Source organism: Aedes aegypti, chromosome 3, assembly GCF_002204515.2.
Source record: "Aedes aegypti strain LVP_AGWG chromosome 3, AaegL5.0 Primary Assembly, whole genome shotgun sequence".
Lineage (NCBI taxonomy): Eukaryota > Metazoa > Arthropoda > Insecta > Diptera > Culicidae > Aedes > Aedes aegypti.
Window position 1 is genome coordinate 342768851 of NC_035109.1, and position 18950 is coordinate 342787800.

The following is an 18950-nucleotide window of genomic DNA, read 5'->3' on the forward strand; positions in this document are numbered from 1 at the left end:
TGAACAGGAATCGCTATAGAAATTTCTCGCCGATTCCTTTCAGAAGTTTTCTACAGTGACTCCCGTTTGAACTGACACTTCTTTTCAACTGCGTACTGCGATCAGAAAAAAAGCGCTTCCTTGATCGATTCCTTGCAGAAATTTCCCATGCATCAAGATAGGCCAAGAAATTACTTGTCAGCAGCGAATCAGGCTTCAGAATTGAAAATAATCACCGAATAACTAAAGTTTGAGCGCATTAATGACTATCTTAGTAATTTATGACAATTTTATATCTGCTTCTCTTTCATTGTGCTGTGAATTTTTACACTAACCGTAATTTCTACTGGTTACTAGTTCAACGATGTTTCAACCAAGGCGAATTGACCAAGCCCATGGCACGGGACGACTTTTAGCGTAGTCAACATCTCCATGGTTTTACTCATTTTCAGGGAAATTTGAATTGAGAGTGCAATCAGAATGCGAAGTTTTGTTTAACGTTTATGATCCATAATCGAGCAAGTGTCACAATCAAATCACTGATTGCTTGCTTGGAGGCTTGCAGGATGCCTTTTAATGTTTGCTCTCCTTCCAAAACCATCGAAATGTTGAATGTGCTTCAACTTTTCGGCACATTATTAGCTGATTTACCAATATCAAAAATTGATAATCAAACCATAACAAACAATTAAACAAAACAATGGTCTTTATTTTCACAGTTCCTACAACTGACAGTGGGCGATATTAACTTATCGCCCGGGACATCCTGGCTACGGAGAACACTGTGTATCGATATATGGTTGTCATGGGCCTGGAATTGACAAATAGCATAAAAATTACCACCAAAGTAAAAAAGAGACAGAAAACTGTCATTAATTGCCAAAATTTCTGTGTAATTCTATGATTAACCGTGTTTCTGAGTGTCTCCTACCAATAAAAACCATAAAAACATACCACTCAACCAAAGTAACCTTCGAAGTTCATAAAAAAAACCTTGCTTCTTTTATTATAACAAATATTGATAAATGTCTTAAGGTGATTATAAAACGAAGCCAAACTTCGAATTTTCAAGTGCACAAGACGAGAGAATCTGACAACAGTTCGCGTTGAAAACCAATCAAATTGCTTGCATGCTGGTGGTGACCAACGGGATAGATTTTCAACGCGGAGTGCTGTTTGGTTCTCAAGTATTGTGCTCTTGTAAATTTGAGGTGTGGCTTCGTTCTATAATCACCTTAAGGCAAAGTAGTCCGTCATTCGTTTTGACAGCCATGTTGATTTTGCAGCTTGCAATTTCAAGTGATAAAACTCATTCATCATGAGTAATATGATTCAGAAAAGTATCACTACTTGCGATTAGGTATATGCAGAAAGTATGCTGATCCTTTTTCAGCTATGTCAGTGCAAAACCAAGTGATTTTCTTTAACTCGCAATCGTTGAACCAATGGGGCGATATTCAAAACTGAAAAGGCAATAGATGGCTCTTTTTCAATGGTAGTAAAAACGAAATCCTGAAGCAAAGAAAGCACCACGGAAGATAAACTAAACACAAAAAGTTATGTATTCACTTTACACTTGATTTCTAATCATTATTTTTTTGATCCGGTTTCCTAATTGCAAGCAATTTACGATTTTCATTATTTTTCATACGTTTTGACAGTTCTCCGACTACCATTCTTCCATGCGTTTGTGTTGAAAGTTTGAGAAATTTGAGAATCCAGCGTAGCGCGATCAGTGGGTGACATACAAACAACAGTGTCGTCGCTCGGCGGCCGGTAAGAGAAACTGAATGTTCGAAAGGTTGTTGTCTGTAATTTTTGCTGCTGGCGCCAACTGTTAGCGTTTGAGAACAAAATAAACAGTCATTACCCTATTAGCCACAATCATCGATGTCCAGTACAAATTTCAATGACGGCCTACTTTGCCTTAAGGCTGCTTGATAAAACTTAGTCTTTATAGTTTATATTGGCTTAAAAATGTATCATAGTACGTGCTAACATGTATAAAGCATGCCGATACTGTTTCAGATGTGTCAGTGCAAAACCAACTGATTTTCTTTGATTCGAAATTGTGAGGTGAATTAGCAACAATCATCAACGACGCGTACAGATTTCAATGACGGCCCGCTTCGCTTTAAGAATACCTTATAAAAAATAATCATTATAATTCTAACAAATTTCATAAAATATATTCATCAAAAGTGCAAAAAAAATAATCAGGAATCGATCAGAGAACCTTGAGATAACCACCCGGATAAAAAAATACAATACAAAAACAATATAACGTATTGTAACAGTACCATTCAATATATTGGAAATACAATACAGTATATTGCAAAATGACAATACAATTACAGTACAATATATTGTTTTGAACAGTTCACTGTATGGTATATGAGATTTTTGCAATATAATGTATGGGTTGTTAAGTATATTGATACGATACTACCGATAATACCGGGTACCCCCGTTGGTTTGACCACATTTAATCTGAACACTTTTTAATTTGTTCCCCGCTAATTTGCACGTCGTTCAGATTAAAAATGGTTCAAACGTCATTTAGCTCATGGAACGGAGTAAAGTGAAATGGAACGCTGTGAAACGGAACGCAAAATCAAAACAAAACAGCGAAAGAGGTTACCAGAAACACGATTCTAGGGTGACTAGATGTTCAAATTAAAAATGAACCCCGATGGTTTGCATGAGGTACCGTTCAAATTAGCGGGGGTGCACGGTATAGATATTTTCTCATACATACATTTTGAAAATACAATACGATATATTGTTCATGTATTGTCTTCATAAGCAATTTGTGAATTATTGTACAATACAAAAACAATTCAACGAACTGTATTCCAATTAGTGGCGAAATGTATAGTATTCCCGCATAGCAAAATATAGTTTGTCTTATTTTAAGGACAATAAACATCTTGTAACGGTTACGGTTAATGTATCATAAATAGTTGCTTTTATGTATAACTATATGGATTTCAAAACAGCTCACCATTTCAAACAGTATGAGTAACCCATACCAATCAGTAACAATATATGATACTGCTCGGATATTGTTAAATGATATGGGAATGGATTCAAGCAAGATATGGTGGAAATATACCACCACCATTCGGCAAACGTACAGAAGAGACATCATCAGTTACACCCTCCCGCTGTTTAACCCACCCCACCTTACATTCTTTTGTGTACTTTGTTCTTTCTCTCATTCTTCTTTGCTCTTCGTTCCATGCTACTAGCATAGGAATCCTCCCAAGCTATTCATATGCTTATTCGGGTTCATAGTAATCAGTCATTGTAACCTATTCAAGGGCCAAAAATCGCATGCATAAAATATATTTCGTCAAATATCATCTAAAGGATTGAAGATATCGCAATTTTGAGGTGATTTTTTGCCCTTAAGGGTCCTAAAATCACCAAAACAAGCTGAAAAGCATACCAAAAGTTTTCAGAGTTCACTAAAATGGAAAAACTGCACATACGCCCTTTGCGCCACCTCTAAACCTTCACCAAAAATTCTCATTTTTTCACAGGATGTTATTTTGGGACCGATGATCATTTTCCACTTTGTAAATCCTGACTACGGAAGATTTTTGGAAATAAGCCCCACCCTATTGTCTCCCCCTGGTGATAATATCATTCACGCAGTTGAAAACCGGAATTTTAAACACTCGAAAAACGGATTTTCTTCAACCCTTTGCGTTGGATCTACGTCGGGCAAAGTGCGCTGTGTAGTCCACCAGATCCGCTGTCCCAGGGCACTATGCCCGATAAATAAAATAATAAAACGCGTAACGGGTGCACAATGTGCATCTTTCCTGTAATAGTACGTGAAACACGTTGTTGTTGTCCCTCTGGCTCGCTAGGTTGTCATTTTCAAGCACGTGTTTTTTTCTATTATCTGTTATGGTCTCATTTTCGTAGTGATTACTACAGAAGCAATTTGGTAGTGTTGTAACTTCCTCTAATTTTGCAAGAAAAACATATTTAAAAGATTGTTAACCATGAAAATAAGGTAATTAATACGCTTAACATTTGTACTAATCACTATCATTAACATTTGTGATGTATCTTCACGTAAAGACCACAGAAACACGTCCGTCTGGGATTCTCGGGCAAATCAAAGCAGCAGCGCCGAACGAATCAGCCGAAGACACGGAAGGAAATCCGCAAGGAAAAGCGCCAACAGAAGAAAATCAACAGGTTCAATTACCACAGCCGGAAACGGAAAGATCGCTTTCCACAGGAAGAAGATCGTGCAGAAAATAGTAAACGTGATGCCGACAGCGAAGAAGAAGATGACATCGACGATGAGGAAATTGAGTCCGATTTTGAAGACGAGATTGAAGAAACGGGAATGAGTAAAAAGAGTGTTCAGCAGCCCATGAGTCAGTTGGAGAAGGAACGTCAAGAGGAATTAAAGGAACTAAAAAGCTATGAACATGGATTGAAGGATAAACGAATTGAACAACTCGAGGCTGCGAATGAGGAGGATGATATGGTTATCAAAAAATACGAGAAACTCCTGAAGATCAATAGGCGAAAGAACAAGCAAGGAGTACCGAAAAGTTTCAATGATGGATTGGATTATGCGTTGGAGCTTTGCTCGGAGGAAAACATTAAGAAAATGTACGAAGCGGCGAAGGAGGCAGCTGACATGAATGAACAATCGGAAGATGAGTTTGCAGATGACGTGCAGGAAGTTCTGGGAAAGAAGGCTAAGGAAGCTAAGGTCGAAAATAATATTTCCAAAAAGGGAAAGAAGTCTCGGCAGGAGAAGGAGAAGCAGCGAATGGAAAAGTTGAAGGAAATCGAAAAAAAGTATCAAGGAGATGACGAGTTGGACAGCTTAGGTGGATATGACTCCGAAATGGAGATCGAATTGGATGAAAATGCAGAGGATGATTTTTCTGATAACGACGAGCTGTATGAATCGAATGACGATGAAATAAGTGAAGATATGTCCATTGAAGAAGATGATGAAGAGGAACCTGTTGCTAAAAAGCAAAAGAAAAGTAAATCCAAAAAGGTAACATTTCAAGAAGAAGATAACTCTTCCAAACTAAAGAAAAAGCAAAAGAAACATGAACCAGAACCTGAACCGGAAGAGGATTCAGAGTTTGACGAGGACGTTTTTGGCGGTGATGACAGCGAAGAAGATGGATTGGATGATCTATTGGAAGGAATTCATTCGGAAGGTGAAAATGACGATGAAGATCACGAGGAGAAAGAACAGACATCCGATGGGAAAAGTAAAGAAAAGGCAGAAGTTTGGGAAGATATCTATGGTCGAAAACGAGATAAAAGTGGTAATGTAATCAAAGAAGATTCCGGCAGTGGAAAGTACGTTCCTCCTCATCTGAGAGCTCGCATGGAAGCCGAAAATGGCGGCGATGCAAAACGTCAGGAGAAATTGATGAGACTCAAGCGGCAACTGAAGGGACAAATCAATCGACTAGCGGAAACTAATGTTCACAGGATTTCAATCGAGCTCGATAACTTGTACATGCAAAATGCGCGATTCGATATGAACAACACGCTGACGAATTTGATATTGGAAGCGATAGTGTCTAACAGTCTATCGCCTGAGAGAATGGTGTTGGAACATACGCTTTTGGTTACTATCCTGCACGCAAACGTCGGTTCGGAGGTGGGTTCTCACTTTTTGGAAACGGTTGTAGAGCGGTTCAACAGTCTTGTCAAGCAAATCGACGCCTTCGATGTCGAAGACAAGACGCTGGACAATTGCGTGTTGATTCTGTGTCACCTGTACACGTTCCAAATTTTCAAGAACAAACTTATGTACGACATCATTGATCGGCTGCTTTGCAATTTCAACGAAAAAGCGGTGGAATGTATACTGCTGGTGTTGAGATCTATTGGTTTCGTACTGCGAAAGGATGATCCTCTTGCGCTGAAGGAAATGATTCAGAAGGCACAGAAAAAGGCAGCCGAAGCTCCAGCTGAATTGAAGAATGAGTAAGATTTCATCGGCTCTAAACTGTAAACAAAAGTTCTAAAATACTATTCAATTTTTTTTTCAGCACCCGTGTTAAGTTTATGCTGGATACGCTTTTGGCGGTTAAGAACAACAACATGAATAAGATTCCCCAATATGATCCTACCCTGGTGGAACATTTCCGTAAAATATTGAAGGGTATGATCACAAGCGGAAAGTACGTCAGCACGATTAATATTGGTTTGGACGATTTGCTCAACGTTGACGAACGAGGCAAATGGTGGTTAGTTGGGTCTGCTTGGCATGGCAAAAAGGACGGCAAAGATGCAGCTTCTGGCAATAACTCAACAGGAGGAAACGCTGGTGGTTTCAGTCAGCAATTGTTGGAATTGGCACGAAAACAGCGAATGAACACTGATGATAAGCGTAACATTTTCTGTGCTATTATGAGTGCAGAAGACTATTTGGATGCATTCGACAAAATCCTGCGTCTGTCCATCAAGGACCAACGAGTGATGGCTACAGTTATACTGCACTGTTGTCTATCAGAGAAAGATTATAACCCGTACTACAGTATACTTTCGCAAAAGTTCTGCGAATATGATCGTCGCTATCAGTTGGCCATCCAATATGCCATTTGGGATCGTCTGAAGGAAATTCATACCCTGAAGCCATCTCCATCGAGGAACATAGCGAAATTGCTAACGTATTTGATAAGTGAAGGGGGTTTGGCTTTGTCTGTCCTTAAAGTGATCGAATTTGCCGAAATCGATAAGGTAACCCTACGAGTGGTACGGCAGATCATGTTGGGCATATTGCTCTTGGAGGATGAGAACAAATGTCTGCAGGTGTTTAACAGGATTGCTCCCAGTTTCAAGCTGAAGGGCTTCAAAGACAGTTTGCGTTTATTTTTGCATCATTTTCTGCTGAAAGGAAGTGACAAGTCGAGTGTTCCAGAGGAGCAACTACAACTGCTGCAGCAGCGAATTCGAATGGCCGATCGGATGCTGGATACTTCGGAATCGCGGGTGCAGTTCTAGGTATGGTAGATAGAATGTAATTATCTAATTAAATGCTTAATATTTGAAGATTCCACTGTGTGTTATATTGTTGGTAGGATGGAAAGAAATTTGCACACGGGAAAAAATCTGAGGTAATATTTACTATTGTAGCTGACCACGCCCATTCTCAAAATTACACATTCTACAGAAATTGTTGCAGACGCTGCAATAAACGATTTTAAAAATAACAGACATATAGGAAAATCCATTGCAACAGAAAAACCCTTTGTTCAGAAAAACGTAGCGATTGTAAAATCATTAGGATGAAAAGAATTTCTACCTCTTAAGGCCTTTTGGTGCGTCATCACAAAATGGCTTCTTCAAAAATCATTATCATATTGTTATGATAGTATTGGTATTTGCAACATCGATGAAATATAACTGCTTATCACCTGATTTAATGGATAATTTATGCGAAGAAAAATACTTCAGGTTGTATTTCAATATTTAATCACCACTCTCAGATACAGCATTATCAATTTAGCGACAATATACATGAGATTTATATTCTCAAAAAAATCTCCGATTTTATGCCTCATTTCATTGCCTCACACAACTACACTTGTAAATAGAAGGTGCTTACCTTTTCCATTGTAATTCTGCAGCAAACATTTGTGTTTCGCATTTCATATTGCGTTCACTACACTTCCACTAAACAAATCTTTCATTCACTTTCCTTAAAGGAACACATTTCAAACGGGAATCAAATATTTATAAAGTTTTATCAACCGCAACACTCAAAACTATTATGGCCGTGGTTTTCACTTGCTGTGAATCGACGCCGCCACCGCACACTGAGACATGCCTGTGTTTATAGTCTAAAATATCCAACTTTTTTTCTGTTGTATTAATTTTCACTGCGGAAAGGTTGGGCAAAGTATAGAAACTTGAAACTCATACGTTGTTTGTTTTTCGATTCTCTCAAATTACAAAAACCATCTCTACGAAGCATAAAATCATACCAAGAGTTTATCAATTTGGACTACCCAAAATAATTGAAAAGCTCCACAGTGCGGTGCGTCGGGATGCGTCGGGACGCGTCTATCGTGTGTGCACAATCATCGCGATCGTTAAGCGCAGTGATGTCGAAGTTGCTATCTGTAAAATAATAGCATTTAATGTGAATTGATCACAAAAATCATTAAAATTTTATTAAATCAGTGATCTTGTAGCTTAGCTTAGCTTAGACTGACTACACATATCAATGGTTGCTATTCCGTAATTGACCGAAGTCAGTGAAAATGCACAAAGAATCAACTAGAAGTTCGGCTGGGATTGGCCATAATCTTCTTCAGTGTACATAATTCAGTGCCTCTATTTATACAGGGTCAATAACGGCGCCGGCCACGTCCTTGCAGTCAGGTGGGATTGGGGGAAGGAATGTTAGTGTGTAACCTTTGCTTTTTGGAGACCGTGTTTGCCTCTGCATCTCCACAAAGGTTACTGGGAGGGATGTTTGTTAATGGGGAGGATCGTTGGGTCATAGGATTCACTTTGATAAGCGATTAGACCATGATAAACAATGATTTGTGAGATATATACATGCTTATACGTAAATATAATATTTTCATTTGATATGAACAATTTCTATGTAGAGGAAAATTATGCCGACACTTGAGGTGACGAACCATTCAAAGTTTGTTGAACAAATACCTAAATGTAACATTCCTACAGCTGTCAGGACGAAAGCATGTGTTATTATATTTTACTCATTTGAAAAGAAACAAAAAATTGGTTGGGACATCATAGAACACTCTTATTCTTATGCCGACACTTACAGTGGCGAACCATCCAAAGTTTGTTGAATAAAGTGAACCTTTCGCAAGTCTACACTTGTAGTGTCGAACCATTCAAAGTTTTTTTTAATTACAAAAATAAAGGTATATAAGAGGTGTTCTGAAAAAAAAGTTAAACATAAAAAAATCCTGAATCAGAGTTTGTGTCGACACTCACAGTGACGAACCATCCATAGTTTGTTGAAAAATCATATTTACATCCCACCATTGTAACGATTGAATGTGCAGTCATACATATTTTATAGATTAGAAATAGTAGCATGAAACGAGCTCACCAATTGATCCGTTATCCTTGACTGAGCAGCCACAATCCACTTTCGGCTTCACTCGTTTGCTCGGCTATAAAAAAGCACTCAGGAAAAAAAATAAGCGCGCGACCCAAAAAGAATTAAAAAAAAAACTGTTCGGGCTTTCTTGACGCACTGCCCAGTACCCCGAATGCAACGTTACCCCGAATGACACATTACCCCGAAAACCATTACCCCGAATGGTAAATTACCCCGAAAACCAGTTCCCCTAATACGACACTTCCCCGAAAATCTGTGATGCACTTCAAGAAATTCTTCAAGGCAGCTTGCGAATTTGAGCCTGAAAGTTTTCGGCTTAGTAACTACTACTATTCCTATTAGTGATTTTTTATTCTTTCAATCATTGGCTGTTCTTTCGAGGTTGTATAATGGCAGTGTAAAAATTTTAATCAATTATTTTCTCTTCATTGAGTTATAGGCTGTTCTTACGAGTTGTACCGTTTGGGTTGAAGTTTGACAAAATTGTCTTGAGCGAAATTCAAAGTTGACAGTGACTTCAAAAACTAAATGAAAATAAGCCCCTGGATTACTTGTCTGTATTACATCTTGTCAATATTACAATTTCCAACAAGAGATTTGTCCTTCTTTTAGTTATCGGCTATTCTTTTGGAAGTTGCACTAGCACAGTGATTGTTGGCATCATAATTATTGACGCTTTCAACAGTGATTTTTTCTTCTTTTATCATAGGCTATTCTTTAGCGATGTGCTTTTGAAATAGTGGTCAGTTTAATAACAGTTAACATTTTCATCTGACATTTTTCAAACCATAGTCTAATGACATTTTAGAATATGTTGAACTCGCATTGCCTCCAGCAATATAAAAATATAATTATACATTACCAAATAATATAACGCTTTTGAAAGAGGGTGGGAAAGGTCTCTAATATTAACATGTCAGCATTATCATCAGCTCGAAAAATGATTTATTGCTGTGAACACAATCATTCGCACAAAATCAAGTACATGCCTGTGAGTAAAATTTGGGTTCTCACTTGGCTCATGAAGAATAGCTGTTGAATAAAAGAATAATAAATCTTTGATAACATGAAGAACATGAATTCGAATGAAAATCAAAATTCTATGAAATAGGTATATGGGATTCATTTGTCGGATCTTCAATTTTTCGTGCCAAGAAAATCGGGGTTATGGTCCATTCGGGGGAAATGGTATTTCGGGGTAACGGAACTATTCGGGGTAATGGATTTCGGGGTATTGGTTTTCGGGGTACTTGACCATTCGGGGTAATTGACTTTCGGGGTGATGGTTTTCGGGGGTAATGTATCGGGGAAATGTATTAGGATCCCCAAGGAGCAAGCGTCAAGGTGCGAAGGATCAAACAGAACTAACCGATCGCGGCACTTTTTCAGTTACTCCAACCGAACTCACCGATCACGCCACTTTTTCACTTACTAGACCAACGCGCGACATGTTTGATCCTGCCCTCGTCGCTCGCCCCGGCAAAAGCAAGTGTCAAGGTCGAAAGATCAAACAGAACTCTTTATTAAATCAGTTGATCTTGTGATGCAAAACTATTTTCAAATGATAAGTTTTTATAATGTTGCAGCAAATGTTCCGAAAAAAACATATAACAATTGCTAGACAAATCTTCACGAATCACCTGGCAACACTGCCATCCCTTGCAAACATAAACCGTACCGATGCATAACAAAAATATGCGATAAATCCAATTAAAAACAGAGAAATTCCGTTGCCCTTCATAAAATTGTAATGTTTTCTTTTGATATGTACGATTGAAGAGTTGATTTTGATATCCAATACTCGTCAATCTACTAAATTTCCCATGTGTTTACATAAAAATATGCTTAACACAAATGTTATATTTTTTGTTTATTTGTTTTGAAAATATACATGGAAAGGCGACACTACTACTATTACATCAATGATGATTCTAATGATTCTTTGAGTTACACGCCACTTCATCTTAATGAGCGTGGCCAAAATCCCCGAGCAATAAAATCATCCCTCAAATCAGGCAACGCACGCATCTCGGTTTTAAACAAAAGAGTAATTATCTATTCCATGCGCAAGGGTAGTTTGAAAGAGAGAAACCCAAAAGGTAGAATAATAAAACATAGACAGTAGCCGAGAAGGGCGCCGCGACCGAGAGGGCCAACCGTTTGGGTGCTCAGGTAACCGTAGGTAAATTTAGTTGTAAGTAATTTCTTGTATATATATGCCATACATTTTTGAAAATATATGGTCATTCATAGTTTAGCGTCCAAGATCACACGCTGTAGTTTCTATTCGTTGGCTTTCTCGACAATACCTTGGTCGAACTCACATCCAAACGCTTCGTTTTCAGTACTGTCTTAGAATTTTAGAATAGCTTTTCGAATGAGTGGAAGGACAGCCAAAGATCAAGCTTTACTTGAAATCATTGCCATTTTACCAGACCCTTTAACCCCGGAGCCCACAGAAATCATTTTCATCCACCTGATTTCGACTATAGGTTATCATTTTTTTTTTCTTTTTTAGTAGGCTTGTAAATAGTAGTTAGAATAACAAATTTTATCTAAGTTGATGAAAAAAAAACGAATTTATTGTGTTAGTACTATACCATTTAATTCCACTAGAGTTTGTATCTTTTGACAGATACGCGTATTTCGACCTCAACTGTAAGGCTGTCTTCAGTGTCGTGTACTAGACTCGACACTGAAGACGGCCTTACAGTTGAGGTCGAAATACGCGTATCTGTCAAAGGATACAAACTCTAGTGGAATTAAATGGTATAGAACTAAATTCGGTTTTTTCATCTATATATAGGTATTCTACTAAACAGCTCGAAGATTTATTATAAATTTTATTTTTTAAAACTACCAGAGTCTGTAAGGCCTAATAATACTACTAGGGTAAAACCAAATCAGAAGCATAACCTTTGAAACAAAAAAAAAAACTCGGTGGTCAACCTTTTAAAATGTAATGCAAAAAAAAATACATTCTCAAATTGCCGATATTGTATGATGCTACAAGATGAATTAAGAGATTATAGCAAGTATGTGGTGAACACATTAGGGAATATCACACGATTAACTCCTTAGTACACATTTGTTAGCCCTGAAAAAGGCCGATTAAATTGTTAGATTCGAGTAACACGGGCACATTTTGATGGCGCACATTATAAATTTTGACGAAGAATCACGGCGATTTTATTGCGGTTTTTCTGCATGCACAGTTTTATTAGCGTGTCTAAACGGTTCTATCCCGCTATGCCGAAAGGGACCTAATGGCCGATAGTTCTAATGAATCGTTAGGTCGAATGGGTAATTAACAGGGATAGGTTAAGATAATTTACATCACCTATAAGCCGCCGGATGAAAGTTCAGGTGGAATGGATTGTTAGTTGTTAGATCAGGATACTCTGCATTACCTAGAACCCTACAATAATCACTGTGAAATCAATCTATATAGAACAGCCTTTGATCAAAAGAAGGAAAAAACATTGATGAATGTCTTCAATTAATGTTTGAATCCTCTGAGTATCCAGTGGATACGAGTAACTGACACTGAAGAAAACTGCAAGTGGTAGTCGAAATACGCGTATCTGTCAAAGATAAGGAGCGGAATTAAAAGGTATACTTCATCTCCATCTACTTTTAAGTTTTTCTATTGATGAATGTGTTAGCCATTTGAAATAGTTGCCAAATTCAAGTTGCCGAGTCAGAATCGAATGAGCATTGTACGATGAAAAGTATTCTTAGTATTCTTATGATCACTCAAACACTTGTTGTACCCTATCTCAGCAATCATTCTCCTGCTTGTTTCGTAAAAGACTATGTTGGCATTATACCGGGCAAGCGCTTGCTGTCCGAACTCGCTGCCGCTCGTCGGACCTAAAAATGGAAAAACATCCTCTGTTTGCATTATACCGGGCAAACGCCTGGATTTGCTGTTTGCATGACACCGAATAGATGCTATTCGTGATCAAACGTCAACATCCTACCGCAAAATCGCTAGTGTTTGGAGGTGATTTTAACCTCCAAATTGCTAAATAACCTCCAAATCATCACCTCCAAGTTAGTTCTAATAACCTCCGTTATATGAAATATGGTGGCGCGTCGATCGTCGCAAGTTTATCGTTAAACAGTCAATACACACCCTTCGGATATCAGAGACTTCGGCGGCCTTCTGCCGCCTCAGTTCCTTTATCCTCAATACGGCTTCGCCGCATGTAAATTTTACACTGTTTACTGACATGACTGCATTTAACTAAGTATGGACTTGTTCTTTTCATATCCAACCTTTATTCTTTAGGTGATTCGGCCTTCTGTGCATTCGGCCTTTTGTGGTAGGCTAGAATGTATGGGGCTCTACACAAAAATCTTCCTGTCTCTTTCACTCTACCATGAAATTTGTAAACAACAAGGCCAGTAAAAGTCAAAATCCCATACAAAATCAAAACAGTGCAGAGCCCTATTCGGCCTTTTGTGATAATCCCGGATAGAGTACTTCGAAACGTTACTGAATGATAGAGTGTGGCATCTCTGCATCTTCATTCACCCATTCTGCTATCAATATATCAACACAGAAGGTATCTTACAATTCACTTGTAGACATCGTCTGCTAAATTTCTTCTCACGCAACATTGTTGCATGAATCCTCCAGAGCAAGCACTCTTTGCTTTGCCAAGAATACGAAACCTTCTTTCTAGCAAAACAATAAATTACAAAACACACTTGACATTCTTCTGCTTCGACCAACATCTGGTAAAAGTAGAACAATGCTGAGTCTCTTTTCACCCTTACTCAATTTACAAACATTACCGTTACGTCTATGCCTCTTCCGCACAACGTGCGTAACAGACGACGCAACGTTTAATATTTATGACCACTTGAAACCCGAAGCAACGAATTGTTAAATCATCGCCTAGTACATGTTTTCAAAACCTTTTTCTTCGTTCACGTAAGCTCCAAACTTCTCTGATAAATTCTAGACATAAGCAAACTTATATGTATAGGTTAAGCAAACTAAACTATGTAACTTTATAAAAAAAACATTTGAAATGAAATATACGAGAGTTTCTTACATCAGACACCATCGAGACCAGTGCTTTCTCCGAAAGTACACTCGCCACAAGAGCATCGGAGAACAGAATAAACATCGAGAACGATGGTCGAGCTGTGGAGCCTCCATCACTAAATGAGGTTGAGAAGGCGATTAAGGAGCTGAAGAACAAGGCTGCTGGGAAGGATGAGCACGGTAGTAGCAGCTGCATTAGACTGGCCCAGCTCAGTATGGGAGAAAAATAAAGTTGTATGATTCCACGGGGCACCCCCCAGGATTATTTCTTGGGGTTAGAGGAAGCCTTTCTGAAAAATTCAGCTCATTTGGTCGTTCCATGAGCTGGCGCATTGGAATTGAAATTAATATGGGATTTTAAGCTCAAACATATGAGCAACAGCACATCATCTACTGTTTGGTTCAGGAAAATTGATGATCGCGTTCAATTGGACCCAGAATGTCAAAAACACTACTTGATGTAATAGCGAAGAATATTGTAAAAGATTGTACCATGATCAAAATTAATAAAGTTGGTGTTTTAACCATCTGAAGTATATCATGCAATACTGCTTGTATTTCTTCAACATAGCTTTGAGGTAGCCACTAAGCGCATCATAGCCACCTATGACGCTGGGTGAGCTGAGGCACATGTTGCATGCATATAAGTGACTGTACAGGAGTGCTGATCTAAGCCTAACTTTCAACAACTAAAAGAGTAATGAAAATGAGATTAAATCCAGATACAACCTTCTGCAATTATGTTCATTAGGGTATCAACTAGTGTATTTGTCATTTTGGGCTTATTTGATCGCGAAAAATTAGTATACGGAACGAAACAGTGACATAGGATCAATTTTCTATATATCTGAGACGAATATCCCATACAAACTTCAAATCGAATGCGCCAGCTGGTGGAGCAACCAATTGAGTTGAAATTTTGAGAGAGCGTTTTTCTTACCCTAAGGCTCATATCTAGGGGGTGCCCCGTTGAGTTTTACAACTTTTTTGTTTAAGGGCCAGTCTAAGCTGCATGAAATAAGAACTGCCTGCTAGCTGGATGAATGACCCCATCTATCCTCTCTTCAAAAAGGCTCCTCAATTCGACGTTCAAATTATGTTCAACAGATTGAGACCCCTTGAAGAGTCCTTCGTCGGCGAATACCAAGCTGGTTTTTGTGAGGGCTGGTCGACGTCGGATCAAATGTTTACCCTGCGACAGATCCTCGATAAATTCCAGGAGTACAACTACACGCAGAACAATATTGCAGGGTTGAATCTAAGAACGCGCCTATTAGAACCAACAATTCTTGTTTGAATTGAATCAACCCATCTGGTGGATTGTTTCTAATCCGGCATATTTTTGAAACAACAAAACTCTGTGCCGAATGAAATATTGATGCTCGATTTTCATTTCAACAAATGACAATTGTTGTTTCAACAATATCATTTTGTTGAATCAATTTTTTTTTTCTTGTCGCCATTTTGTATTTGAGAAATAAACAGAGAAGTTAGAGGCAAAAATTAAATTTTGTTTAAAGTTGAAAAAGAAGTGTTGATGGGATATTCGGTAGATGTCAATTTTAATACCTTTGGTGAGTATACATTTTCCGTCGTAGTTTAATTTAAATACAATATTATTTTAGTAATCATATGAAAAAAAAATGATTTTACTATCCACTGTTGGTGTAAATGCGAAAGGAAGGAAAGCTATAGGTAATGAAAAACAATCGATTAATGAAACAACAATCGACAAGTTGATTATTTTAATTTAGTTTATTTCAGAATTTCCTAAATTTGTTTCGACCGGTCGGTTGTGCAGCGGCGTTGGTACCGGACTATATCATCTTACACCTATTAATTCGAAACACAAACTCAATGATCAAATATAATCTGTAAAGCTTGCGCATTGAATTAGTAGGAATGTTAATAAAAAATTATTTTTAAATCAATGAAATACTTTGTTAATATCAATGAACAGAATTGTAGAAACAACAATAGTTGGTTTTTCTTTCAACACACATTCTTTGTTACTTCAATATGGGGTGTTTTTAGAATCAACAAATTATATTTTTGTTTCAATTGCATTTCTTTTTGTTTCTGACAGCTGGCTAATTTGAGACAATTTTAGAAACAACAATTTATTTTGTAGGAATAAATGGAAGTTATCATTGAGTCAACAAAAAATGCCGATAAGCCGTGAGTCAACAATAAAATTTGTTGAATCTATACAGATTTCGTTTGCATTTACAATATATTTCTCTGCGTGTAGCGCACTCACCATCTGTTCATTGGTTTCAAGGCGACGATAGTGAAAAGAAACATCAATGATGAAACATTTCTAGATTAGTTTTTGGAGATACGTCCCCAATATTGCAGAGAAATCTGGAGAATAATTCCTAAAGCATTTCCTCGAAGAATCTGTTAAATTCCTGTAGAACCTGTAAAATAATTGCGTAAGAGTCACTCTGGAGCCTATAGAATTTTGCACCAGAGTCCACCACAAGTAGAGAATGTAAAAAGTGGCTTCATGAAAAGCACAATTTTGGTTAAATAAGAGATTTTAGGAACCTTCAATGAAACTGTTTAGAGATTTGCATCAAAACATCGTGATGCTACCATATTTCGCTCACTGTCACTGTACTGTGGGTACTTTACGGTAGTGACAAAGTATCTGTAAAGAGACCTGCTGCCAGTCCTGACTTTAGGGTAGGTGTACCAATAAATAGTCAAATCCAACTAAAAATCCTGCTGTTTATTCAGGGTGTCTACTCGTTTACCGAAATGAAATTCCCTGATATTTCCAGGTTTTTTCCAGGTTTTATAACTTAGTTCCAGGTTCAAGAAATACTTTAATTTGATATGACTAAAACAAACTAATGCCAATTTTAAAAATTGTTTTAAAGTGTATTCACTCTTCTAGACATTATAAAACAATGTGCTAACAATATTAAAGCTTAATTCGAATATTCATGTGAATTGTATTTAATAATGATGGTGTTTTTTTATTTTGTTTTTATAATTTCTGTCTATAATCGTGTTTAGAAAACGGATAATAAAGTTTCCGTTTAATCAAATCCGACCTTTATAATATTTACAAATGTGGTAATTTAGGTAAATGATTAATTGATTGCATTTCATTCGAAAACTTTCAAGAGCTCTGAATGAACCATGGTTGTAAAAAAATAAATCGGTTTTTCCGAAATCGAATATTTTCCAATAATTTTAGAAATTGTTCATGAAGCATGGCTGGTAGGGACTGAGTGTTTTGAAAATAGAAAATTCAGAAACCTCTTGCTTGAAAAAAGAGACCTAACAATAATCAAAAAACAAATCGAAACCTAACAGGAACTAGGAGAAAAGAGTTTGATTTTTTATGGAATCAGACCTGACATTTCTCCGAGAATATTTTTTTGTTTGAACTTCCTCGAGATATTACGACAAATAATAGTGTTTGTATTACTGCTTTTTCAATGATTTTCTCAAAGAATTTCATCAGAAATAATCTCAGGTATTTGCCCAAAGATCCAAATATAACTCTGAAGATTTCTTCAAATTAGATAAATGGATAGATATTTTAATTTGAGAGATTTGATTTTTTCTCCAGGAGTTCATTTAGTAATTATTTCCCATAAAATCACTTCAAGAATTTTCCTAAAGTATTTCGCTAAGAATTTTATTTTGGATATCTTAAATAACAACCTGAATTTTTCCAAAAATAAATCACAGGAATTACCTCGAAGATTCCATCAGGTATTACTTCATATATAATTTCAGATATTTTTCAAGAAAATCTCTAGTCCCCAAGGTTTTTTTTTCGGTGACTTTCCCATCGGTTTCCTAGAACATCGTCCAAGGCTCCCGTTTTAAACATGTTGCAATTCTTCTTTCTGGCGTTACGTCCCCACTGGGACAGAGCCTGCTTCTCAGCTTAGTGTTCTTATGAGCACTTCCACAGTTATTAACTGAGAGCTTACTATGCCAATGACCATTTTTGCATGCTTATATCGTGTGGCAGGTACGATGATACTTTATGCCCTGGGAAGTCGAGAAAATTTCCAACCCGAAAAGATCCTCCGGTGGGATTCGAACCCACGACCCTCAGCTTGGCCTTGCTGAATAGCTGCGCGTTTACCGCTACGCTATCTGGGCCCACATGTTGCAATATTCAACCTGAAATGCCTTCAGGGATTTCTCAGGATTTCCTACATAATTGTCCTTCAGAATTTCTTTAAGATTTTGACTACGAATTTCTCTAAGGATATCTTGAGAAATTACTCCAGAGATAGCTTCTAAGATTTCTTTGGAAATTACAGTAACAAGAAATCCAGGAAATTCTAGTATCAGTAACTCCTCCTGTAAAATCAAGAGATTTCTCAATAAAGTTTTCACAGATTTTGCCCAGCATTCTACCATAAGTTTTTCGTGACGAATTTCCAAAGCAAATATTAGAGTAACCTCTAAAAAACTTGTGTAAGTTCTTAAGTCATTCTTGATAAAAAAGGATTTTTAGAAAAACTCTTGACAAAATTTAAGAGTAATTGCTAAAATTATTGAAAAAAAACAGATCAATTTTCAATCTCTGTGATGCAACTCCTTGAAAAACGAAATCGCTGAGAAATTGGTAGGAATGATCTAAGGATTTCTTGGAAAAATAGTTGTAGTAGTAACTAAAGTGGAATCTTAGATGAACTTTTGAGAATTCTATGGTATTTTTTATTTGATTCATTGAGGAATGTTTGGGACAACTGTAATCCTTGGTTGAAATGCAGAGGAAATTCCAAAAATAAATAATTGAGTCACTGAACCACGAAACAC

The 18950-nt window shown here is 37.3% G+C and overlaps 1 protein-coding gene across 1 annotated transcript; it reads left to right on the forward strand.

Annotated features, from left to right (window-relative positions):
- Positions 1 to 3883: 3883 nt before the first annotated feature.
- LOC5579110 (nucleolar MIF4G domain-containing protein 1 homolog) lies at positions 3884 to 7051 on the forward strand. Its single transcript, XM_001657257.2, has 3 exons — positions 3884 to 4006; positions 4075 to 5970; positions 6036 to 7051. Exons 1-3 carry the CDS (start codon positions 3996 to 3998, stop codon positions 6988 to 6990), a joined length of 2862 nt encoding a protein of 953 aa, XP_001657307.2. The 5' UTR covers positions 3884 to 3995; the 3' UTR covers positions 6991 to 7051.
- The last annotated feature ends 11899 nt before the right edge of the window (positions 7052 to 18950 follow it).

What these genes read in the sequence shown, in the direction of transcription:
- LOC5579110 (XM_001657257.2), top strand. An exon ending in CCAGCTGAATTGAAGAATGA is followed by an intron (nt 5,971 to 6,035) that starts GTAAGATTTCAT and finishes TTTTTTTTTCAG; the next exon opens with CACCCGTGTTAAGTTTATGC.